Source organism: Vespula pensylvanica, chromosome 12, assembly GCF_014466175.1.
Source record: "Vespula pensylvanica isolate Volc-1 chromosome 12, ASM1446617v1, whole genome shotgun sequence".
In the NCBI taxonomy this organism is placed as follows: Eukaryota; Metazoa; Arthropoda; class Insecta; order Hymenoptera; family Vespidae; genus Vespula; species Vespula pensylvanica.
The window spans coordinates 3,910,620-3,937,479 of NC_057696.1; the positions used below are offsets into that span (position 1 = coordinate 3,910,620).

General features: G+C 32.9%; 1 protein-coding gene across 4 annotated transcripts in view; it reads left to right on the top strand.

The window, feature by feature from the left end:
* The window catches only part of LOC122633364, a 37,957-nt gene that overhangs the window by 9,168 nt on the left and 1,929 nt on the right, over positions 1 to 26,860 (top strand). For 2 of the 4 annotated variants that reach the window (XM_043821164.1, XM_043821166.1), the window contains 6 exons: positions 21,459 to 21,579; positions 21,707 to 21,897; positions 22,138 to 22,340; positions 22,647 to 22,869; positions 24,376 to 25,191; positions 26,491 to 26,643. In XM_043821164.1, the coding sequence (XP_043677099.1) occupies positions 21,459 to 21,579; positions 21,707 to 21,897; positions 22,138 to 22,340; positions 22,647 to 22,869; positions 24,376 to 25,191; positions 26,491 to 26,643 (1,707 nt within the window). Of the gene's footprint in view, positions 1 to 21,458; positions 21,580 to 21,706; positions 21,898 to 22,137; positions 22,341 to 22,646; positions 22,870 to 24,375; positions 25,192 to 26,095; positions 26,310 to 26,490; positions 26,644 to 26,860 lie in introns of those variants that run through there. The other 2 variants (XM_043821167.1, XM_043821165.1) reach the window with 2 other exon arrangements.

Below are 26,860 nucleotides of genomic sequence, written 5' to 3' on the forward strand. Positions count from 1 at the left end.
TAAAAGTATATGTACTACTTTTTCTTTCTTTCTTCTTTTCTTTTTTCACTCCTTCAACATAATTTTTGACGTAGAATTTCAAAGAGCATTAAATTATAAGCAAGTTACATAAATGTAACTAGTTTATGTTTTTTTTTTTTCTTCTTTTTTTCACAAACGGCACAGTGGTAGTTTAGAGTTAGATCTTTTAATATTTCGTTTGAGATACTTATCCTCGCGTAATTACACGTATAAGTATACACGTATGAACGAATAACTAGCATGCGTTACATGTCGTTATTATAAATACTATACAATATGACATAGGATATAACGTAATACCTCGTTGATATACATATTAATAATGTATTACATTAATAGTAATATTAGTTTTATTCACAAATGTGTAATATCATTCTTTCCACGTATGTTTATTATTATTATTCCGAAACAAATTTTTTTACACAAATGAATATTTTCGTAAAATATGATAACAAATGCGTTCTCTTATTTATATATATATATATATATATATATATATCAACCTTAAAAAAAAATTCGTACAACTGAATATAATCTTTTCCTGCTACACAGATGGCCAAAAGAAGTGAATAAAAAAAGAAAAGAGCAAACAAAAAAAGAGTTCATTAAAAACATACGTCACAAATATAAAGTAATCTCATCGTCGGTTCGTTTTGCAATTAGCATACATGATTCGTGTCACCTTCGTGAAGTAAACAAAAAGGAAGAGAGAGAGAGACAGAGATAGAGAAAAAAGAAGACGTGTAAGATAAAAATGATAAATAGTAGCTATCACGTCATTCGCAGTGTATCCAAGTCGGTACACGTAATCGGATCGAGATAAGTACTTCCAATTTAATGGTCGTAGGCATCTCTCGCCAACTTCTCTCTCTCTCTCTCTCTCTCTCTCTCTCTCTCTCTCTCTCTTTCTCTCTCTCTCCCCCCTCTCTTTCTGTATGTGTGTGTGTCTTTCTGTTCTCTATGTTTCTCGTTTTCTACCTTGAACCATGACCTTCCTTGAAAAGACGCTCTTTTCAATGTCCAAATCGACCTCGAGCCACGAATGCAGAAGCCAACCAATAGATATAATGTACGATTGGTTATTCTAGATAATATCAAGGAGTGTACTTAACGAATTTTTATTCTTAGAATTCACGTTCATTCACGTTATTCAAATCGTTATTCAGGATAATTGTTTTAACTTAATTCTTCATTTTTTTTTTGTTTTTCTTTTCTTTCTTTTTTCAAGAGTTAAGTATTAACTCGGATAGTCCATAGATTTATTTTTGCTTATTTCATTGGAAAGAAAAACAAAGAAGGTCATTGAAAAATTTTCTTCATTTAAAATACATCGTCAGTTTTTACGTTATACCATTTTCCAATATTTTTCTTTGCGCAGCATTGACATTATTTCGTATTGAAATAAAATCGCGTTGCAACGATCAGATCTGTCTTCCCTTGGTATAAAAAAGAATAACATGAGACGAAATATGTGTAAGAGAGAAAAAGAGAGAGAGAGAGAGACAGAGAGAAAGATAAAAAATTATAAGAGGATAGTGTGCGACGATAATGGACAATGTCCTGTCGGCCGATGTCCCTGCGTGGAAACGTGAGATATATAGAATAAGAGAGAGAGAAAGATATATATATATATATATATATATGTACACACACAGACATATATATATACATATATGATATATGTATGTATGTATACATTATGTATATGTTGTGTGTGTGTGTGTGTGTGTGTGTGTGTGTGTGTGTGTACACATAATATATATGCACACACACATACACACACACAGATAGATAGATAGATAGATAGAGGTACAGTAAAGAGGACCTGACACCGGCTTCATGCGTGATGATGAGGAAACGCCCGATTACAGTGCTTCGAACGAGGTATATACATATAATATCTCCGCGTATATATCCTACGACGATTATTGTCATCTCATGTGAATTTAGGCTCGCGTGATATAGTTCTTAATATGTATATATGTACATATATATATAAAAAAAAAAGAAGGGGAAAGGAAAGGAAAGGAAAAGAAAAAAATAGAAAAGAAATATACCATGGTTTCCGTTGGTATTACCAATGTACCGAAGTTAAATAGAAATTTCTTCGGGTTAGGTTCATTCACCAAGTCCTTTTGGTAATTTAAAACGATCATCCATCCCTATGTTCGTTTGTAAGCTTGAACCTAATTTAGTGTTAATTAAATTGGGTAAGTTTATACAGGCTTATATGTGTGAGTCATTTAAGATTGTTAAAGCCGTGCTTAGAAACTCTACACCCACAAAGATCACAAGAAATTTCAGTAAATTCCAAGATGTATATCTATGAATCATTCTAATATTATTGTGTCTATTTATCTACGTACGTTTATGTGTGCGTGTAAAAGAGAGAGAGAGAGAAAGACTCATTTTTCGAAAAAGAATATATATATATATATATATAAAGCAATATTCTTCAAAGATCAATCGAAATCAAAGATCTATCTTAAATCCATTCTCTTTTCTAATGACAAATCAAATAATTCTTCATTTTAAACAGATCGATACATCTCCCCCCCTTCTCTCTCTCTTCTCTCTCTCTCTCTCTTCTTTCTTTCTTTCTCTCTCTCTTTTTTCTCTTTCTCGGAAAAGAGAAGAATAAAAATAAAAATATAAAAAAAAAAAATAAGAGGTGTGGGCGACGATACGACTCGAGCGGTGCTCCACATACACGTTTGGCTCTGTTCCAAAGTTAAGGAAAGACAAAGAAAAAAAATAATAAAAAAGGAGGGAGGGGGAGGGGGGAGAGAGAGAGAGAAACGGAAGAGTTATGAATGCCGAGTGGACGTTCATTCATGTGAAGAGACCGAAGGACGATCGAACAAAAAAGGAAAAAAGAAAAAAAAAACAAAGACAAAAAAGGAAAAGTTACTGGATAATTCGATGCAATACGAGAATTGGTCAACGCAATTTAACGCAATTTAATGCAATTTAACGGAATTCTTTCTATCTTTTTTTTTTCCTATGTCTGTATCATGAGTTTAATTAATCGACTCGGACTCGTCAAACTTGTTTCGATTTTGTAAGAAATTGGAAAGTCAACGAGTCAGATATATTAAATCGATATTTTGGTTATCACAAAACAATAACAAGATCAACAAGAACTATAATGATAACAATCGTTTGACGAATTCATTGATGAAATTGCATGATGCATAATATGGTCTAATTAAAAGGCCCTTTTAATTATAGGATAAACTATACTCTATAGAGTGTGTAGAACAGTAGTGGCCGAGCACTGCGTAAAATCGATTACAATGCGGCTAACGCGTTCTGTCCGTTTGAAGAAAGAATAAATATTATTTAACAAATTTTTTGACAATCGTATCGATAATCAACTCGTCATGAAATCGAGACCGATCGATATTCTAATGAAACAAGGAAATTAATATTCATTGCAATCTCAGTTTTACTATGTACAAGATTTATATCGAATTAATGATAAAATTAATATTCAATTTTGCATATATGAAAGTAATATTTATTTAACGTTATATCACAAATCGATGAATAAATTCAGACGAAGATATCATTGTTTTCTTCCTTTTTTTTTTTTTTCTTTTGGACGAATAAAAAGAAAGCAAAGAATATAAAATACTTAACTTTACATTAAGAGTATTAACGACTTATTTTGTAGATTGTAATAAATTAATATTACTTTTTTTATAACGTTATTTTATCAAATACGATACGTACGAAAGGGTCGACGACTAAATTTTTTCTCTCTCTCTCTCTCTCTCTCTCTCTCTTTTTTTAATATATATTAATGATATGAAAGATACACACGCATATACTAAAATGGATTGACGGGTACTACCGCAAATCGTATACGGCCCAGGAAGGGCCCCGATGTTTCCGTTAGGGCCACTTAATTCCATCAACAATATCCGTGCTGCTCACTGTCAGTCGCACGAACATTGTCGCCAGGAAATCACGTATCTTAAGCGGTCAATCAGCAACGAGAAGCTGTCGTCGTCGCGTGGGCGACCATGTTTCGATCGTGTTCAAATTCTCCGCACGCGGCTGCGCAAGATATTAGAAAAGAGGGAGTCCCTTCTTCCTTCCTTTCCTATCTTTGTCTCTCTCTCTCTCTTTCTCTTTCTCTGTCTCTATTTCCTTTTATCTTTTTCTACCACCTCATTCACGTTTTACTGGAATGGGGAAGGAGTGATCCGTTAGCCTACATTTCTTCCGGAATACTGGAAAGAAAGTTTTCTTTCGGAGTTTCGAATTTTGTTATTTTATTGTAATTAAGTTTCTTTTCTTTTCTTTTTTTTTCTTTTTCCTTTTTTTTTCTCATATTATTCTGCGTCTGAAAAGAATCATCTTTGAGAATAGTTTATTGATCATGGATTTTTAATAATAATAATAATAATAAGAAATACGCACAATGACTGCAATTTGTCATCAACATAAGCTATGACATCATGAATATTCTCTAATAACATTCTTTAACACACAATAGGACTCAAGTCGTTTAGGTTATTATCATCACCTATTGATACACCATTCGTTCACGTTTATTCTCAAATAGTATTGTTCCTCGTACTAGATCGTTAAATAGAAGTCGATAATTAATGACGGACTCGTCTGCCTATTGTTCGGAAAATTATCCTCGTTACATTTTCTTTTCTCGATGAAAATTTAATGACGTTTCTCTCTCTCTCTCTCTCTCTCTCTCTCTCTCTCTTCCTTTCTCTTTTTCTAAATTTCCTATTCATGTATAACTATCACAATGGTAGTCTACATTTCTATCTCTTTCTCTTTATCTCTTTTTATCTATCTACCCATCTCTATCTTTCCCATAGCGATCGTTCGCCTTTCAAACTTGTCATCCTAATGCGGAAGTAGAATAGACGTCAATTTTGCGGCTTGTTATTTCATTGATCGAGTGTATCGTTCAATGTGTTGAGTATATACCTACCTACGACGAAGAAAGAACGAAGAAATGAAATAGTTGAGAGAAGGGATGGGACGAGGGGAGGTAAGAAGAGAAAAAAAGAAAAAGGATGGAAGAAAAGTTAGTGTTCGAGTTAGAGAAAGATAAAGAGATAAAGTGGAAGAATGGGAGAGGGAAAGAGAAAGAGAGAGAATAAGAAGAGATAGACACAAGTTTTTTTTTTTTTTTTTTATATCTTTTTCCTGGAAGAAAGTAGCGGAAAAGATAGAGAACGAGATCAAGTTTACGATCCTTTAACATCCCTACAGTTTTCTCTCTATCTCTGTCTTTCTCTATCTCTATATCTTTTTATCTCTTTTTCAGATTGTTTCTATCATATTTCGAAGTAGGATAGGGATAAGAGAGAGAGAGAGGGTAGGAGGAAGAGAGAGAGGGAGATCGGTCCGGCCAAGGTCGACCGATCGATTACTCTACGAATTTGCGTAACAGAGATAGAGTTAGGGGAGGAGTGGAAGAAGGGTGATTCTAGAGAGAGAGAGAGAGATGAATATATATGTATATATATATATATACATATATATATTCTCCTTGGCAGTGGACCATGAAACACTTTATTACATGTTCCTTCTATTGACCATACAACTTTGTTGCCTAAATGTTCTCCTTATCGAGACGAAAATGAGAGAGAAAGAGAGAGAGAGCATAAAACTTTACAACTAGGAGAACTGAGATACTGAGAATTGGGTGTCGATAACGCGCATGATTGGTGACATGCTAGTAGGAGGGTAAAACGAGAGGGGTTGCTTTCACATAGGGCAAAGTGTAACCTGTTCATCCAAAACTACCAGTTAATTATTTCCTTTTTTAGCTTCTCTTGAAATTGATCCTGGTCGAAATCTATATTTCTTTTCCTTTTTTTATTTTCTTTTTCTTTCTCTCTCTCTCTCTCTCTCTCTCTCTTTTTTTTTATTTCTACTAGGAAAAATTTGTATATCAGCTTCGATCGACGTAACCACAGGCACACGTACAATACCTATTCAAATAAATTCGGATAAAAGAAAGTTTTGTTTAAGTCTATAAAATAAAGACTTCTTTCTGATATTCTCAATCGATTCGACTCGAATCGAGTTAGTTCGGATTACGCGGCAAGACGAACCCACACGTTCATTCGAAGAAAAATATAAGAGAACTTCTGCCCTATTTATTTGATCTACCTACTGTCTGTAATCTCATCCGTTTATTTTAACGCTTTCCCGACTTAAATCTCTTTCCGACGTAACTTTGAAATTTCGTGGAAAAGAATGGATATATCGAGAATTTCTATAATTTATTCTGTTTTCTTTTTTTTCTTCTCTCTCTTTCTTTTTTTTTTTTTTTTTTGGAGAACAGGAGACGAAACTTTTCCTTTGATTTTTATTTCTTGATAGAAACGGAGAAAGAGAGAGAGAGAGAGAGAGAAAGTATTTATTTCGATGCTTATCCCTACCACGTAATTTTTATTTTTATTCTCAACACGCTTTTGATCCAAAAAAAAAAAAAGTAATTATTTCGTAAGCCAGTAAGCCAGATGCGAGCTCTGTTCGAGTTAATTTTTTTCTCTCGTTTTTTTCTTTTCTATTTTTTTTTTCTTTTTTATGCTCGTTAATTAACGCGACGATATAATTTTGAAAAGTAGGAGAAATTTGGTGGGTTTAAGCCTTTGTATCGTTGGTGGTTAGATCAAACCAGCCAGTCAGAGAGAGAGAGAGAGGAAGGCTTCTGTCGCCTTTGAAAGGCACCGAGACCTATGTACTAGACATTGTTTAGCCGGTAGAGTCGAGAGACTTATTGATTACTCTCTCTTTCTCTTTCTCTCTCTCCCTCCCCCTCGTCTAACACACTCTGCACTATGCACGCAATACGCACAAGCATTTATGTATAGCAAACGCATACATCTATATACATGCATCATTGAACTCGATTCATGTTTTTGTGATATAGACGTGTTAACACGCGAATCAATGAACCTATCTCTCTCTCTCTCTCTCTCTCTCTCTCTCTCTCTCTCTCTCTCTCTCTCTCTCTCTCTCTCTCTCTCTCTCTTTTATTAATCGACTTTCTTCTCGCAAAAAAAAAAGAAAAATGAATTAATGAACGCATATTTTAAGGCAGATATTTAGAAAGAATTAAAGAATAAAAAAATAGAAAAAAAAAATAAAAAAAAAAGTAAATAGATGAACGAAGAAGGAAACTTTGATTTTATCATGCTTATCATAGTAAAAGTTTCTCATATCTAACAACTTCCTGATCTTATCTTTATTCTCGACGTACCTTATTCCATGACGACACCATTTTACCTTTTTTCTCTCTTTCTCTTTCTTTTTTCCCTTTTTTTTCTCTCTCTCTCTCTCTCTCTCTTTTTACCTTTTTCCATTTTCCACGAAGCGAGCAAACTTTTTCCTATGGCGAACCTGCCCGTTTCATCGATCTTACGTCGGTAAAAACCAGTAGTATATTTTATCTTGTTCGTCCTCGTATGCTCGTCGTTGTTCGAGTCTTTTCGTTATACTTCCCCCTTTATATCATCCCTCGTTTGATGGATCGTTTTCATTTTATATTCCACGAAGTATCAGTATAGAATTCTTTTTTTTTTCTCGATCTGTCGATTTCTTTCTCTTTCTCTTTCTCTCCCTTTTTTTTTTATAGAGCCTTGACAAGTCAATTATTATTTATTCAGTTAGATTATAACCCTTTTTTTTTTTTTTTAATTTTCTTTTTTAAATATCGAATCAGTGTGAGAATATTTGTACTTCCAATTTTTTAAACGTTCCTCTTCTTTTATCTGTTTATTTTTTTATTTTTTCTTAACATTCTATTCTCTGTTTTTTTTTTTTTTTCTTTCTTTCTTTCCTTTACTAGAAAGATTCTATAGAAAATTCTTTATAATGCTCGATTTGAAGGATCGTATTATTTACTATTTTTTTTTTTTTTTAGACCTTATTTATTTTTTTTTGTTTGCTTATTCAATTTTTAAATTTCTGCAAAAGAAAAATTCGAAATGTTTCAAATTCCGATAATATGTCGAAGGGTTGCGTAAGGAAGAGAAGCACTGTTCCAGTAGGAGGAAAGGGGGAGTAGAGGGGTGAACAAGGTGGAGAGGATTTATCGATTCGCAGAAAGCGAACAAGGCACATCTTTCGCATTTTACATACCAAAACATAAATCGCAGGGCGTCGAGATAAGCTCTCTCTCTCTCTCAACAAGCTGTCCACTGTTTTCAGCATTGAAACATTTTATTACTTTTCATTACCATGACCTTCTTTTAGATCTTTGATCACTTTGAATGACGTAAAGGGTCGTAGTTCAAAGAATTTTATCGTTGATGATCTAAGAACTATATTTAAATTTCCCGCTTTTAAATTGCACGATTTTGCTACGATTATCAGAAAATTTCTATTTCTTTCAAATTAAAAATTCGATATTACAATTACAAAATTAAAGAAAGGAAAATAATAATGATTATAAATCTTGCATGAAACGATACACTCGAATTAATTTGAAGATATAGATAATGGGGTTGGGAGGGGAATAGGGGAAAGAAAAAATAAATAATGAATCAGAAGATAATTTTATCTTTCTTCAATGGCAAATAACTATTTTTATTTTGTTTATATACTCACTTCTAATTATACAATTCTAATTGATCATCTTGAGATAGTATCCGATCGACTAATCGAATAACATCCGATGTGTTACTTCGAAATAAAGATCTTGAAAAATCGATTATGACAAAAAAAAAAAAGAAAAGAAAAGAAAAGAAAAAAAAGAAGAAGAAGAAAATGAATGAAATGAAAAAAAGAAGAAGGAAAAAACAAGAGGGTAATTATTTTTTATTGGACGCGAGAACATTTATTATTTCTTATACAATCAATTTGTTTGTCTATTTTAAGGACAATCGAGCAAAAGATGAGCGATGTATAAACGATGACGAGCATCTGTTAATAACAGTTTCACACATAGTCAGCCATGGAATGATGCGAACTTTGTTTACGAGACTTGACATAATCGTATTGGAATCCTCGTTGGAACAGAACGCGTGATCTCCTTCCTTTTTTCTTCTTCTTCTTTTTTTTTTTCTTTATTCTGTCTACTCGATATCGTCATTTTAAAATTTTTTTTTTTTTTTTTTTCTTGGAACGATTTACATGTATCTCTTTTATCTTTTTTTATCTTTTAAATCGATAAAAAAGAAATAATAGGAATAATATATTCGTGGAAGAAATGATCAATGATCTTTGAAAAAATCCATTACCTTTAATTTCCTTTTTTTTGTTTTTTTTCCCTTTCTTTCTGATTAATGCTTTTTTTTTTTTCTTCGAATTGTAAAATTACGAGCTTAGGAATGTAAAAAAAAGAAAGAAAGAAAGAAAGAAAGAAAGAATTAGCTTCTATACAAAGTTTCGAAAAAGGATTAATTGATTTTGAAAATTATCTGTGGAAACTTTTGACCGGTTCGGTAGAAGAAAAAAAAATAAAAGAGAGAAAGAGAGGATAAGATAAGATCTTTAAGATGATTCGAATGAAAATGTCTGTCTATATTAACGTGAGAATGATTTTGTAACCAAATCTTTCTCGCTCTGATGAATTTCTAGAGAGAAAGAGAAAGAAAAAGAGAAAGAAAGACAGAGAGAGAGAGAGAGAGAGCAATTGAAGCAATCTTTGGTCTATTCCGTGTTCGAGTTTTTTTTTCTCCATAGACACCGTGACTTCGTGGCCAGCGGCCTTTTCTCGTGTGAAAAAGATAGAGAAAGAGAGAGAGAGAGAGAAAAGAAGAAAAACTTTCCGCTTCGTGATACCTACTATTGGAAACGTTTACTCTCCTGGAAATCTTCCGAGTCGAGAAAGAGAGAGGCAGAGAGAGAGAGAGAGAGAGAGAGAGAGAGAGAGAGAGAGAGAGAGAGAGAGAGAGAGAGAGAGAGCAGAATTTATATTCCAATTCTCTACGCGTCTTGAATCCTTTCAAGATCATTTCGATTGAAAATGATCTATTTTAAGATCTAGAAATTTGTCAGAGAATTAGAAAGATTGCCATCTATATTATAGAAAGAAAAAAAAAAAAAAGAGAGAAAAGAAAAGATCATTCAAGAGATCTATCGATCGAGATATTACTGATATATCGTAAAGAAATTTTTATTCTATTTATTTGCATATAAATTGAAATGGATTGTTAATAAATATCGGAACTAAAATAAAATCAATTTTTGGAATATTAAACCGTTCATTCGATTAGATGGGAGAATCGGTGTATCAGTAGGAAGAAAAAAAAGAAAGTAAAAAAGAAAAGGAAGAAAGACACAAGAGTTAAAAATGCTCATAGCCAATTATGTACGACCTTGAAGTCCTTATTAGCTTTACTCGAGTTCATTATTGGAGCGGATTAATATGTATAATGTTAGTGAGAGAAATAGATAGACGCATCTCCTGAAACGCATTTAATCCTCGTCCAAGTCAAGGTTGCTTCTTATTTATCTCTCTGGTCGTTCTTTGAACATCGTAATTGGTTTACTTAATAAATCCTGTTCGAATTAAATTCGAGGGAAAATATGAGCGTTGCGGAAATAAAAAGAAAAAGAAAAAAAAAAAGAATACAGAAAAAGAAAAATGGGCGGTGGGACTATGATGCACTTGATGCACACGATGCACTTGTTGAATTTTCTTTTCTTTTTCTTGGATTTTTCTTTTCCCCTTTTTCTTTTCTTTTTTTCTTTTCTTTTCTTTGCGGTAACGTGAGCATTTGTCCTTTTTCTTTTCTTTTTTTTTTCTCCGGGATCAAATTGACTCTTTTTAGCGATTTCTCTTTGTAAATATCGCTTAAGACAAACGCGAACAGTAGGAGATTAGAAAAAGCCACTTGTAATTTGACTCGACCTTTGAAACAGGTGGGCGTATTGGAATAAAAGATCGATGTGTGTTAATCGCGTAGCTTCACCCACACTGTTTTCTAACGTGACACGAATTGATGCAACGTATTTGTAAGGTTTAACATTGAGAACACGCATAACGCAGTATTAGATAAGTTTTCTTTTTTATTTATTAATTTAACGATCGAATATCTCAGAATTTTTTTTTTTTCAACGCGTAAATTAGATATAATAAAATTAAAGAGAGAGAGAGAGGGGGGGAGGGGGAAGATAGATAAATAAAGAGAGAGAGAGAGAGAACACGATAGAAAGATAGAGATTACGTGAATCTGTTGACAATTTATTTGTAGTATCTTGTGTACAATTCGTTCGTTTCCGAGAAAAACTTATTGTTATTTATACAACGTGACAAATTAAAAATTTATGATTAGACTTATACGAGCAAGATCATCGTGCAATCGAAGAGTGATACGTGATAATGATTCTGTCAAAGATGCCATTTATTTTGATAAGATTAAAACATAAAATCGTTTTTCTAAAGAATTTTCTAAACAAATATTGATATTTATTTGACGTAAACATGGTGAGCATTTTTTTTTTTTTGCAAAATGCACTAAATAATTTTATTAAATAATTAATAAATTTATTAAATAATTGCATAAAAATTCGAGTAAGTGCTTGGAAACGAGCAGAAATGCGAATCGTTTGTTCGTTTGTTCATTTTATTTCGGGATGAACAAATTTTACGATAGAAAAAAGGTAGGGGTGGTAGATAAAGAGGGGAAGGGAGGGAAACAAGGTCGGTACGAAATAAAAACCGACTTTTTATATATATATATATATATATATATATATATATATATATATATATACGAAATCGATTCGAGTGTCGTTTGAAATTGAATTTGGCATTCCTCCCAAAACTCACTTCCTGATTTGTATTACTATCACGGCGTTGCACGAGAGCCATGACCTCGCGCTATTATGTTGTAATTTATACGACTGTCTTCGACCCTTTCTTGCGCCTATGCGAATGCCAAAGATTTCGTGGCCTCGTATTTCATTGAGTCACATACACGTATGAGATTGAACGAATGTGTCAGAGGTCGTTCAGTCACTTTCGATTGTCTCTTTGTGTTTTATCTTCCACGAATTATAATTACAATTAATTTATCGTCCGCGTTTCTTTTTCTTTTTTCTTTATCTGTTTTTTTTTCCTCCCTCTTTATACATACATTCTTACGACTCTGTTTATTAGTTTTGTGTTCGATTTGTGTATTGTTTTCTTTTTTCTTTTTTTTTTCTTCTTCCTTTTCTCCCTTATTCGGGGCAACTCTTTCTGATTTTACTTTGATCTTTTTTTTTTTTTTTCTTTTGCTCGAACAATTGATATATAATAGAGATAATTAATGATCGTAGAAAAAAAGAGGTAAGTTTTTATTTGTCGCGATCGAGGAAAATTATTTTCCTATTTCCTTTTTTTCTTTTTTTGGTAAAGAATATAATAAAATTAAAAGGACGTATTTGAATTGTTTTTCTTTCCTTCTCTCTTTTCTTTCTTTTTCTTTTCGTTCAAATTCGCGAATCAATTTAGGCAGAAGTTGCAATGCGAGATGTAATAAACCTTGCCATTCGAGACGCTGACGTTTAAAGTGACGTGAGAGAGTTCGACGATCCGTATTGATCGTGCGAACCCTTCGTGTAACGAAGTCTCACACGAGGATCAATCGTTGCTTTACAACAAATAAGCGTCCCTTAAGACGATATAGAGGACGATTGATAAGGAACAAAGCAGAAACGAAACGAAACGAAATAAAACGAAAAGAGAAAAGAAGAGAAGAGAAGAGAAGAGAAGAGAAGAGAAGAAAAGAAATGAAAAGAAAAGAGAAAGAAATTTGAGTGGACATAATCGGCCATTTAAATAATTAAACTCGAAACGAACAACGGTGTAAAGTTATTACCGATAAATAATTAATAAACCGTTCTCGCGTTTCTCGTGATAAGGAGTTGAGATAAACGTCAGACACGCACGCGCTCTCGATAACTTATCGATTTTATCTACGTCTCTCTCTCTCTTTCTTTCTCCATTTCTTTCTCTCTTTGTTTCTCTTTCTCTTAATCTAAATTCTCTATTAAACACACACACATATACACGCGTAAAAAGTGAGGGAGGAGAAGGAGAGAGAGAGAGAGAGAGAGAGAGAAAGAGAGAGAGAGAGAGAAAGAAAGAAAGAATGAATTTGAACGATCATTAGGTAAGAGAGAAAAAAAAGTTGAAAACTTTTTTGTCAAATTTTACAAATAAAATTAATTTCACAATTGAGTAATTATATTTCCTTTTATTTCTTTTCTTTCTTTTCTTTCTTCTTTTGACAGAATTGCAATAACGATTAAACGATAAAAATGGTCGATAATCTTATTCGTATCATGACGCAATAGAAATTCGTTGAAAGATAAACTACAACATCGAGCGATGAATTTAATTAAAAAAAGTTAACGCGATTTTTTCGAATCATGATGTAATTTAAATATGAAAGGATGATGTAAGTTGCGATGTGTGTGTGTGTGTGTGTGTGTGTGTATTATCTATATACGATCGATCTATCTTATCGATCCAATTTTTCGTGGAACATTCGTTACGAATAAAAGAAATGATTAAAAATAACCAATCGTATTGTTCATCGAAATTAAAATAGAAATGTATTAAATGGATTCGAGTTCGTTGAAATCACGAACGAAATTACAATCGATAACGATCATCGATATATATCTTTTATCTTTGGAAATATCGATTTTTTATTTGCTTGTTTCTTTCTCTCTTTCTCGAAAGATATTAAAAAGTTTCATTCTGCGAACTCTTTCGTAAATTCGATTTTAAAGTTTATAGAATATTCTCGAAGCCTCTCGTAATCGGATTGGCAACGATCGTTGAGAAAAGTGTTCGGTTTAAATTCCAAGGCTCGATTGTGATCGGTGACGATCGATCGAGAACGTCTTACGAATAGGAGGATCTAATCGTTTAGTTGTAAGGAACTATACTCTTTGTTGACGATCGATCCCTCTCGATCGATGTAGATCGATCGATTTATCGTTTGTATTTGAATGATCGATTACGTTTCCTTTTTTTTTTCTTTTCTTTTTTCTTTGTTTTTTTTTCTTCTCTTTTTCTTTTTTTCTTGCTTATCGCACAATGAGGAGAGTATTCGTCGTTGCTGTTTTTCCTAGCTTGGTTTTTGACTTCTTGCATGGCGCTTACGTGGCACGTATAACGGTTCCCTGCCTTCGGCAATTCAAACGCGTATAATTCGATTGAAGCCAACTCGATAATCGTTCTCCTTGACTAGGGGGCTCGAATTCTTAACGCTCGTGTCTCTCGTTCACGTTCACGTTCACGTTCACGTTCACGTTCATGTTCATGTTCACGTTCATCGTCGTTCTCGTCGTCGTTGTTATCACGAACTTCATCTTCGTTGAACCTAATCGATTCGGCTAAAGCGGAACGATTTTATTTCAAGGATATCAAAAAACAAAAAAAAAAAGATCTTTCTTCTAGTAAAAATATTTCTTTTTTTCGATTAACACTTATGTCGTTTTTTATCGATGCTTTCTCGAATATTGTTACTAGTTTTTATTTATACAATATTAATAATGATAATAATAAATATCGAGAAACAAGATTAGAGTAATTTAATTATTAATTTAAATTTGACATGAGTTTTCTACTTGAGTTCCTGATGCGATTTATATTTGAGATATAATGGTATTGGTTATTAATAAAGAAATTTGGATCTTACGTTTGAAGAGAGTATTAGCATTTTTATATCGGTTGAAAGTAATTATAATATAATAAAAATCGTTACTAGTAATGGAGAACGAATCATAGAAATTTAATTAAAAGTTAGTGGGATTATTTCGTTCACGATGAAACTTAATTCTAAAAGTTTGTATTATTTTGTAACTGTCCATCGAAAGTGATTACTTATTATATTTATGCTCATTATCTGTCTCTGTATAAAGTTAAACAATTTAATTACGAATTTATGAGAGTATTCTATAATTATTATGCAACTCGAATTTGAAAAATAATGGTATTGCGGAATAAAGTATAAATACGTATATACGCGATTAAAAGTTAATTGTGATTATTCTAATGACGATGCGATTGAAATTATAAAGTTACACATACATTGTGTATAATTTTAAAGTTTCTAACAAAGAGAAGGTATTGATTTGCGACAGAAATAAAATAAACGAGTTGCAGTTGCAGTTGTAGTTGTAATTGTCGTTGTGTGTTGGTTGGTTGTTGTTGTTGTTGTTGTTGTTGTTGTTGTTGTTGTTGTTGATGTGTTGCTGTTGTTGTTCGTGTTACTCGATGTCCACAGAATTTTCAAACTTTTCCTACCGAGTACGATACGATTCTTACTCGAGAGGAAAAGTTAGTAATTTTTAACGAGGCGCCAGAAAAGATAGGAAGTCTAGTCTCTCCTCGTTCGCGTTTCCTTTCTATGTTTAGAATAGTCCGAGCCAAACTTTGAACGAAGAAGAATATTACATCCGCGAGACTCGGAGAGCTTTAAAAAAAAGAAAAAAAGAAAAAAAAAAGGAAAAGAAAATATTAAATATTTCTCTGCTTCTTCGATTTAATCGTTGATCTGTTTTTCACTCGAGAATTCGATTTCTAGTAGACTTCGTTATGAATGACGCTTCGACATGAGAGAGAGAGAGAGAGAGAGAGAGAGAGAGAGAGAGAGAGAGAGAGAGAGAGAGAGAGAGAGAGAGAGAGAGAGAGAGAGAGAGAGAGAGAGAGAGAGAGAGAGAGAGAGAGAAAGAGAGAGAGAGAATAATTTCTCGATGCAATTTCATTTTTCAAACGATAAACTTATTTCTTCTTTTTCTCTTATTTCTCCCTTTCTCTTTCTTTCTCTCTCTTTTCGATTATAAACTACGCTATTTCCATTACTTCTGTCACAACGTCCAATTCCCGGTCAGAATGATCTTTGATATTTCATCTCCGAGTTTTATTGAAAGAAAATAAAAAAAAAAAAAAGAATTGTAATTCTTTCTTTTTTATATTTTTATTATTATTTTTTTTTTTATAATACATTCATCAAGTTATTGCAATGGATAGATAGATAGATAGATAGATAGATAGACGGTCGACAAATTCGTGTGAAACGAATTGCAATATCTTTTTTTTTCCTTTTTTTTTTCTTTTACAGTAGATAATATATTTTATTAAATAATTTCAATCGGAAGAGAGCCAAGGTGTTATCTCGATTTAGATAACATTACATCCTATATAATTCGACAAATATGAAAAACAAATAAAATCATCGATGACCGATCATCGATAAATCACGTTTTAAGTTACTCTCGAATATATCACACGTGGACGGTCATTTTTCTATTGAAATATTTCGATCGATTGATCGATCGATCGATATTTTGAATATAATAAGATCTACCATTTTCGTTATAATAATAAATCTTGATCATATCGATCGATATAAATCGAACGATCATCTTTGTAAACGTTCGTAACGTAGGCGCACTTCTGTCCTTATCGTAATACGTGCGAATCGATTATGCAAAGTGACATAACGATGTCGGTCGATCGGTAGCATGATCATGGTAGCAGCACTCACGCACGTTTCTCAAATAGTTCAGGGAAGGTCCTTGAAGATATTACACCCGATCGATTAATATCAAATATTACGAGAATGAAGCTGGTAATCTTTCATAATTTCCCAAGACACCATCCTGCTTGTTGGTCCTTGTTGAGAACGTTCGATTGCATCACGTTATACTCTGACATCATTTATTTCTCGTAACATTTTTTCTTTCTTTTTCTTTTTCTTTTTTTTTTCTTTTTTAATTCCGCATCTTCTTGTTTCATTCTTTTTTTCGCCGTCGTCGATCATGATGACGATGACGACGACAACGACGACGACGACGACGATGATGATGATGATGATGATGATGACGACGATGATGATGACATATGACTTACGACAATGAACGTAGACAAATGTATAATGTATGCATGTATGCATGCATGCATGTAGTATTACATATGTCGAGCGAGATGCAAATAAAGGACCATATGTGCACGCGACGTCTGTGCAAACAATTAAGATAGCGAATGAGCGAGGAATGCTCTATGGCGACAGAAGAGAGAGAGAGAAAGAGGAGCTCGTTTCCTTTTTTGTATTCTTAAGGAAGATTCCAGTGCGACCTATATCGATATGTTTCTTCCTATGATAAAGAAGAACAAAAAGAAATAATCATAAAAAAAGAAAAAGAATGTAGGACTTGTAACATGATTTTGTAACATGATTTTTTGTAAACACGTTTGATTATTATTTTTGTATAGTAGATAAAAAAGAATGTGGAATATAATATTTATTTTGTATGAAAAAAAAAAATATATATATATATATACGTATATAAATTAAAAATCATACATTTTTCATTTATATGAGATAGGTGCATATGCAAATAAAAAAGGTGCATATATTCTCTCTTTCTCTCTCTCTTTCTCTCTCTCTCTCTTTCTTTCTCTGTTTCTCTTCTTTCTTTTCGTTCTTTTCCACTTCTCGTCTACTTCATTAAAATTTGATAGAAATCTTTATTTAATGGAAATTTATATCGCGCTTTGAACGCGAGCATTGTTGTAGAAAACTCATAGAGGGATGAAGTGAGAAAGAGAGGGAGGGAGGGAGGGAGGGAGAGAGAGAGGTTTAGGTCGCGGTGCAACAACAACGAAATTGAGAAATTTGCCAGTAAATTCTTCAAACGTTACCAACAACTACTACGGCTTCTCGTTTACAGTTACTCGCATTATTCTCCGGTTACAAAGCGGTTTTCACGTGAAAAAAAAAAAAGAAAGAAAAAACATACTAATCCCTAGAAGAAGCCGTTGATCGAATTTCATGGTGGTTTATTCCTTCGCGTACTACGATACAGTTCCACAGTTTGATACTCCATTTGCAATTACGCTATATTATAATCCGACGTTAAAAAAAATTTCTTTTTTCTATCTACGATCTACGAAACATTTTTTAAAAGAAACTACCATGACGAAGTCATTCGTGTTACGAAATTAGAAAAAAAAGAAAAGAAAAGAGAATGGAAAAAAGAATTAAAATAAAGAAAGAAACTTTAAGATTCAACGTTGAAGAATAGAAAAGAAAAAAGAAAAAAAAGAAAAGAAGTGAAAAGAAAAATTTTCCTCGATCGATTATAAATATAAATGAAAGAAAGATCAGTGAAATCTATGGGTATAGACTGCGAGACTCCTATCCGTTGCCTATTTTCTATTGCGAAACTTTCAACGGCACACACGGATTCTAACAGCCTTGAGACAGCCTTGTCTTGTCCGAATACAACTTATAACCCGTAGTTTAGTTCTAACTATACGTCTAACTATAATATAATATATAACGGGGTCCGCGCGTTAGTGAAAGTTCTCGGACAAGAGGATTACCAATTTATTCTTCCTGTTACAACTATTTTTAGTATGTATATTTATGTATTTTTATACATAAATATTCTATATATATATATATATATATATATATATATATGGAATCATATTTCAATAATATTTTCAGTAATATGATTACCAAAAAGATATTTGTTTACGAAAGAAAAAGAGAGAGAGAGAGAATAATATTTTTCATTCCGCTTACATCAACTTATCCTTTTCATATATTATTGTTATTGTTATTGTTATTATATTTGAAGAAAAAAAAAAAAAAAAACAGGAAAACTTTATAGTACGATATCGTAACAACCGGAAATCACGTGGAAGCTATTTTCGAGCTATAACCGAAGTGGCTAATTTAGAACATAAGCAAACCACTCGTGATAATATTGATAATAGACAAAAGATAGGACACAAGCATTTTGATAATAATCACGATATAGTGCTAGTAGCTTCGAGTACACTAATTATTCTCCTCCACTTTTTATTTTTTATTTTTTTTTTTTATTTTTTTATTTTTTTTTCTTCTCTTCCCCCTTTTTTCTTTCAACGACGATTATCTCGTTATCGTAATTATTTATCTATTCTCTTTACTTGTACAATTTTCATACATTTTTTAATCGCATACATATTTTATGTATATATATATATGTGTGTGTATATATATATATATATTTTTTTTTTCTTGGTATTCTTGTGATGTCGCTTGGTTTCTCGCGCGTGTGTCTCTCTCGTTTTATCTACGCTTAGACCAGCCATACTTTTAGAATCTGATCGTTTAAAGGTCACTTCAAAGCGGTTCCCCGCTATAATGAGCGTAATGGAGCTTTATGAATAGCGCCTAATCGTACCGAGGACACGACGCAGCTGTCCTTTCAACCATCAACATTACATTCCTACCTTTTTACAAAGCATTTAGTTATGTTTATTTACATTATTTTCTTATTTCTAAAAGAAACGCTTGTATTTGTCTCCGATCATTCCTACGCATGTAACATTATTTTTATTGTAACATATTAAATAGAATTTCTTCTAAGAATTGATTTATTTTTTATACATATACAATATAAATACTACGTGCTGTTATATTTTACTATATAATAGAATAATATATAAATATAAAATATTGATTAATCAGAAGAAGAAAAGCGCTGAAAAATATTTTTAGATATACGTCGAAAAAAAATTTCTTATCGAGATGTTCCAGATAAAAATAAAAATAAAAAAAAAAAAATAAAAAAAAAAAAATAGAAAACAATGATAAAGAAAAAGAAGAAGAAAAGAATGTCTTCGAAAGATGATGGAATAAAATAATTAAGAAGAAGAAAAAAAAGAAATTTATTTACATTCTTTTTTTTTTTCTTCTTAACTTCCGGTTTTTCTAATACTCCGGAGGGTAGTCTCCGTTACGATGGCCTGTCTGTTGGACACGCGAACGATTTTCCGACGACGAGAGCACCGTTGCAAAGCGACTCCCTCGACGCACGTGTCTCGCCTATTGATAAATCGATAGCATTTCTTCAAACGTAGATACATACATAGATAGATGTCAGTATATATCATCTGTATGTATGTACGTACGTATGTATTGCGCGCAGGATGCGTGTTTTGAAATATGGTTGCTACGAAACACCCACGATCCCAATCAAACATAAAAATAGGTTTTCCTTTCACGAGGGGTTGTTGACACGTGTTCCATGGTTGACGTCCATGGTACTCGAATTGAGAGATTGTCTCCCATTTTATTTTTCCTTTCTTTTATTTTTTATTTTATATATGTATATTTTTTTGTTTTATTTTTGTCAAAGTTAGTTAGTTGTTTGATAGAACGCCAAAGGATAACTCTGGCTCGTACGGATTTATTGTAATTTTCGAAGTAGAACTGTGTTTAACGTCGTATGAGATTTTTAAATGATAAACAAGCAGTTGTTCCTCTTTTCTTTTCTTTCTTTTCTTTCTTTTTTTTTTTGTATAATTAAATAAGAGCGACAATAAAAGTCTAGTTTATTAATTTAATTATCTTGACTTACATAGTTGTTATATATATATATATATGTATGATTTTTTATATTGCATTATTTCTGATATTGTGTATCGACGTATTATGTTGATATTTTCTGGAATTATATTAGCGATTCGAAATGATATCGTACTTACGTATAGTTGATCCTTTTTGTATGGATCCCAAAATATGGATTATAACGTAAGAGTTAGCCATTCACTAAGATTTGAATATTTCTTGTTTCGTAATCCAACAGCTGGATGTCTCGTCACGTTTCCCTATCCTATAAGAAATCTTTTATGTTTGATCCAGTTTAGTCTTTCTCATCTGCCGAAGCTCTCCCTATATAACAGATTCTGAAAATATCTTTTCACCGAGAGAAATCGAAAGTCTTCCCTTGAGATCTAAATGTATATTATTCTTATCAACATTCAAACACATATCAATCGGATTTAATTATTTAGATACTTTTGCGGAACGTCCGTATCATTTTTATTTTTCAAATGCAACGCGATCCGTTCGCGTTGTGTTATGTCTCTAATAGAAAATCTTGAAATAATAAGATAACAAAAATAAACTTGGGAAAGGGAATCAAATGGCATGGAGTGTGATATTCGAGAAAATTTATTTCGAGATGGTTAGCCTTTGGTTAAGGTAAAAACTTGAGTCATATTTTACATTGGCTAGATCTCTCGTAGAGAGTATACATCCCTAGTATCGTAAATGTCATCGATGTCGAGAACCCTTTCATCTTATCATCATAAAGAAACTCTAAGTTTCGACGTTGGCGTCTGGTTTAACCAAAGGGAATGTTGAAAGGGAATACGTTTGTAAAAAAAAATTGGAAGAGTTGGTCTATGAAATTTTCTTTCTTTTTTTTTTCTTTCTTTCCTGACCTTTTCTTTTTTTCTTTTTTTAATACGATCATTACCACTACTTCGTTAATCTCTCTCTCTCTATCTCTCTCTCTCTCTCTCTCTCTTTTTTTTCCTTTTAACAACGAAACGAAAATCAATATAATTGCGAAGCGAATTGAGATAAATATTTTTGTATTTGTTCGATCGATTAATATCTTGGCAATGACGTCATATCTCATGATCTTATTTGTAGAGAAGAAGTTCAGGAGCATACAGTCAGGTGGAACGCCAAGTTCGAGTTCTGTTGTAAAATGAGTGCGAATGCGTCTACCGGTGTTCTCGATCCTTGCATCTTAAGGATATCAGTGAGGAAGGTAAGTGGGAGGGATCGTTAAAAGTTAAGGATCCTTTTAGTTAGGATGTTTATATATATATATATATATATATATATATATATATATACGTACACATATATCAAGGGTATTTCTTTGGATCCCATAGGAATTGAAGGGAGGCAGGTCCTTCCAGAGGCTAGGATTTACCGATCTGAACCTCGCCGAATTCGCAGGAGCTGGTCTCTGTCGAAGGAGGTGTCTCCTTGAAGGCTATGACGCGAGACATCGCCAGGATAATTCTATGCTGAGAGTAGCTATTAAGATGAACATACGTTCCGGGGATATACTTTTTAAAGTGTGAGTTTCATACTCGTTTATGATACCAGCGTACTTTATAATTTCTTTTTATCTTCTTTTTTATATCATTCTCTCTCTCTCTCTATATCTATCTATCTATCTATCTATCTATCTATCTATTTTTCTTTTTTCTTTTTCTTTCTTTCTTTTTTCTTTCTTTTTTTTTCTCATTGTCATTATATCATCGCGATCACGATTAATTTTTTAACAGGTTAAGGTTAATCGTTATTACTGTTGCAGACCTTCGCCATCGTTAAAACAGACTCAACTAGCAGTTCCTGGTGTCCCTGGAGTACCAGGAGTTACAGCCGACGAGGTGACCGTTGAAAGATGTAGCAACCGAGAAGATTACGTGTCCAGTGGCTCGTTGGCTGGTAGTATAGCTAGCGCAAGCAGTGGTTTTGGTAGTCTTCCGAAGAAAAGGCCAGCACTTTTCTCATCCGGTAAATGTATTAAGTTTTGTTTTCCCCATCGACGAAAAAGATATTAGAAAGAAAAAAGAAAAGAAAAGAAAAAATGAAAGAAAGGAAGAAGAAAAAGAAGACAAGAGATTCAATGTCGAGCTCCGTTGATAAATTTTTCAAACAGAAAGATACATTATTATTATTTTTATTATTCTTATTATTATTATTACTATTATTATGTTATTATTATATATTATATATTATTATATCATCGTTTATAGAGACGATCGTTTAAAACGACATTTCTGATACTTTATTTTTTCTCTCTCGTTGATCCGTTTTTAGAACTACTCAGTGGGACGGAAACGTACGATCCCATGACCCTAAGTGAGATCGTACCTTCGGCACTTCCGGTGGTTGAGGCATTGACAGAAGCGCACACAGAATCAGGCCATTCGAGGAATAGCAGCAATACCAGTCAACTGAGCAAGGGATCGGGATACGGATCCCTTAACTCGCACAGTCAGCACAGTAGACAGAGCAGTAGTGGTGACAGTGGCCATATTAGGTAAAAAAAAAAAAAGAAAAGAAAAAAAAAAGAAAATGTGGAATACAAACGAAAAATATATAGGGGAGAATAATAGAAAAGGAGAAAGAAAGAAAAAAAAAAAGAAATTGTGAAATTTTTATTCCGATGAAAGAAAGTGAATATTAGAACGTACAAAAAAATATCCTTATCGATAACGAAGTAAAGTAGAAATTGAGTAGGAATTATCGATCGACGATTATTAACATATTTAAAAAAAAAAAAATTCTTTTTTTTTTTTTTTTTATTTTTTTTTGCTTCCATGTAGTTATTCGATAATAACATATATGAATTATAACAACATCTATACGTCAGGCTCGCCTTATTATTTTTAATATGGGTTAATAAGCATAAAACGCATGGCGTCGGGTGAGGGAAGGGAGTTTGGATGTTCTTCGTAAGAGATTTACATAGAATAAAAAAAAAAAAGAAGAAGATATTTAATTTGCCACACGACCTAACGCATTGCCTGCTAGATAACACGTGTCATGTATATTTCTTTTTCTTTTTTCATTTTGTTTTTCTTACTTACTTTTTTCTTTCTTCTTTTTTCATTTTCTGTTTTCTTTTCTTCTTTACACACACACACACATACGTACACACGCACACACGTACACACACACACACATATATTTCTTTTCAACGCGAGCATATAAAAAATTCAATACTAAACATTTCTCATCATTAACAAACTAATATTCAGCGGGTTGCGATTAGATTTCAAAATAACTCATTTAATATTCGAATTAATCCCTCAAAAAGGCTTTGTCGATGATGCTCTTGAGCTATCATTGCTACGATACGATTCATCGTGATTCACATATTGATAATAATTATTTAAAGGCATGAAGGTGGATATAATATCATCGACGCGTTCATATATGCGTACGCTTATTTACAGAATAATTCAAAGCAAACACGAATCTCTAATCGGAATCGAGGAACCGAGGAAGCTCCTGTCTTTATATGTATTTTTATTTTCTCATATATGCACATATTATTTATACATATATATATATATATATATATATATATATATATATATTTGTAAATATTTTTTTTTCTTTTTTTTCTTATTCTTCTTATTCTTCTTCTTTTTCTTCTTCTTCTTCTTTTTCTTTTTCTTCTTCTTCTTCTTCTTCTTTTTCTTCTTCTTCTTCTTCTTCTTCTTCTTCTTCTTCTTCCTGTTAATGAGACCCTAGAGATCTCTTATATGTATTTATATATATGTTCTCTTTATTTATTTTATCTTTTTTTTTTTTTTTTGTTAATTATTATCTCTCATTTAATTTTCTGCCCAGCTTTACTTTACATTTTATCTATTAATCTATTTATCTTTTTCTCCCATTTCTCCCACGCGTTTAATCTAACCATAAATCTTAAATATTAGTTTTATGATTTATGTATGCATGCTTGAAGAAGAAAGAAAAGAAAAAGAGGAAAAAAGGAAATGAAGGAAACAAAAAATTTGTGTTGTGATCTTTATAGGTCACCCTCCTGGCCGGTATGGGCACCACGTATCCCGAATCATTCCCAAAATCCTTGTAATTTTCCAAATGCGCGGCCTGAAACATCCTTCGAACCAAGGCCACCGTCACCAACATCGTCAATGATGCTCGTTGATCCAAGAGCCAGATTCTGGTCGACGTCTAGTCCTCTTTCCTCTCGGATAACGAGAAACGGTACGGAAAATCGTAGGAACACGACTACTACGGTTACGACGGTTACTACAACAAAATCGATGACAGTGATGCCTGAGACAACGACGATAACTATTACAACTCAGACGAGAGAAACTAAAAATGTCGAGGCAGCTGTCAATCCTAATGTTCAATTTCCTAATTTGGATCTAACGGAATCAAGCTCACAAAGAAATGGAGTTATAAGAAATCGGACGAGTTCTATTTTATCGAACGACCATTACGAAGAGACAACTACTGGACCTAGCACTGGTGTATTTAGGGTACCCGGACCTCATGACGTGCCGCGACACTCGCGAAAAAATTATGAAAGAAATAGTTTCGAGGCACGTAACGAACGTAATAGCTTATCGAACTTAGGACAATATAACAGGAACGAACAACAAATTATAAGTCAAGTGATCGTACCAAACGCAAAACCGAGAATTGGTCAGCCCGGTTGGCGTGGTGTATCGAAAACCTGTGATTGCATAGAAAAGGGAAAAACTAGTCCAGTTTTGCGATTGGTAGATCAGGCCAGGGCCGTATCCTCTCCCGATCCTCTCCATAGGCCTGATAATCCTAGAGCATCCCTACGCTCCGCGACGACGGCTCAAACCCTCAGGTAGGTTTCTCTCGTTCATCATTTCGACAGTTTCTTTTTTTTTATTTTCTTTTATTTTTCTTTCATTTTCTTTATTTTATTTTTTTTTACTTCTCTCTCTCTTTTTTTTTAACTTTCTATCTGTTTCTCTTCTCTCTCTCTCTCTCTCTCTCTCTCTCTCTCTCTCTCTCTCTCTCTCTCTCTCTTTCTCTTTTTCTTTCTTTATTTTCATTGATAATCATCGAGCAACCCCTTCGAGACGATTCTATGAATAGATCGAACATTTTACGTTCTTCTGATATTGGTTTATCTTTCTTTTTATTATTTTTTTTATTTTTTATTTAATTATTTTTTGTTTTTTATCTTTCGACGTTCATACGATCGAGGTCAGAGATTTTAAATATAATTCAGTTCGTGGGATCAGGATATAAAAAAATTATTGAAAGTACAAAATGAAATAATATATCCGAAGGATTTGGAAAAATTGCATGTTACGATATTGGAGACGAGTCGATCGATTAAGGGATTCGATCAGCTGCTTTTCCTTTGTCCTCGCTCTTGCTTTAGTTTTTCTACCCCCGGTTTCTCCCTCGTCACACATATACATACATATACGTTATCCACCCGTCCATTCCTTTTGGGTTATTGGTTTATTTTTGATAAGGGTGATGAACGTGTGGTAGTATGTCGACTAACATTTAATCAAACTATAGTGATCCACAGCTGGGGGAAGCTTTTTCATAGACGTACAGAAAAAGAGAAAGAGAGGGAGAGAGTGAGAGGAGAGAGACAGAAAAATTCATCCATGAGACTAATACGAAAATTCCTAAACAAAGTGATCACCCACACATCAATCCATTTATATATATATATATATATATATATATATATATATATATCTTACTAATCTTATCTTATCAAGCAGACATTACGAAAATCGTCAAATTATAGGAAGAACATCCTGCTCGTGCTCTGTCGATCCATGATCAACGATATAAGATCGAGCTCGATCATCGTAGTTTCTACTTGCTTTTAAATACAAGTGTAGATTGTTTACGCATACATAACTCAGTGTTATCATTGTCGTTATCGTGCTAGCAAAAACAAGGAATATAACAATCACAACAACAACAAACTACAAACAACCAGAACAAACAATCAAAACAACAAGATTATTGGGTTTACGTGAAAAGTATGCTTGAAAAGTATCGCTAAGAAAAATTATACAAATAAAAGAGAAAAAGAGAGAAAAAAAGAAAGAAAGGTGAAAGAACCGCAAGCTTTGCTTACAGTTCTGGATGGCTTTGTCAATCCTTGCAGGGGTATCGGCGGAGGTCACCGGAAGTTGCTGGACGGGGCGGGGGGCAAGCTGGCTACGGTCGCCACCAGCCCAGCGGACTCCGAGGAGTCCTCCTTAGGGGTACCGGAAGTCGCTCAACCAAGCTCGCAGCACCGAAACAGCATAACCCCACCGTCAGTCCATGCTTTCGTCTTATCTGCCTATTTTCCTTCCTGATAACACGCCACATAATTATATTGATAATATTTTCTCTTGATAATAATATCTTATTCCTCGTCGTTATAATCGTTCTTGCTTTTGCTTGGCTTGCATAATTTTTAAATATAACTAAACAATATATATCTCTTTTTTCTTTTCTTTTCTTTTTTTTTTTTTTTTTTTTTTTTTTTT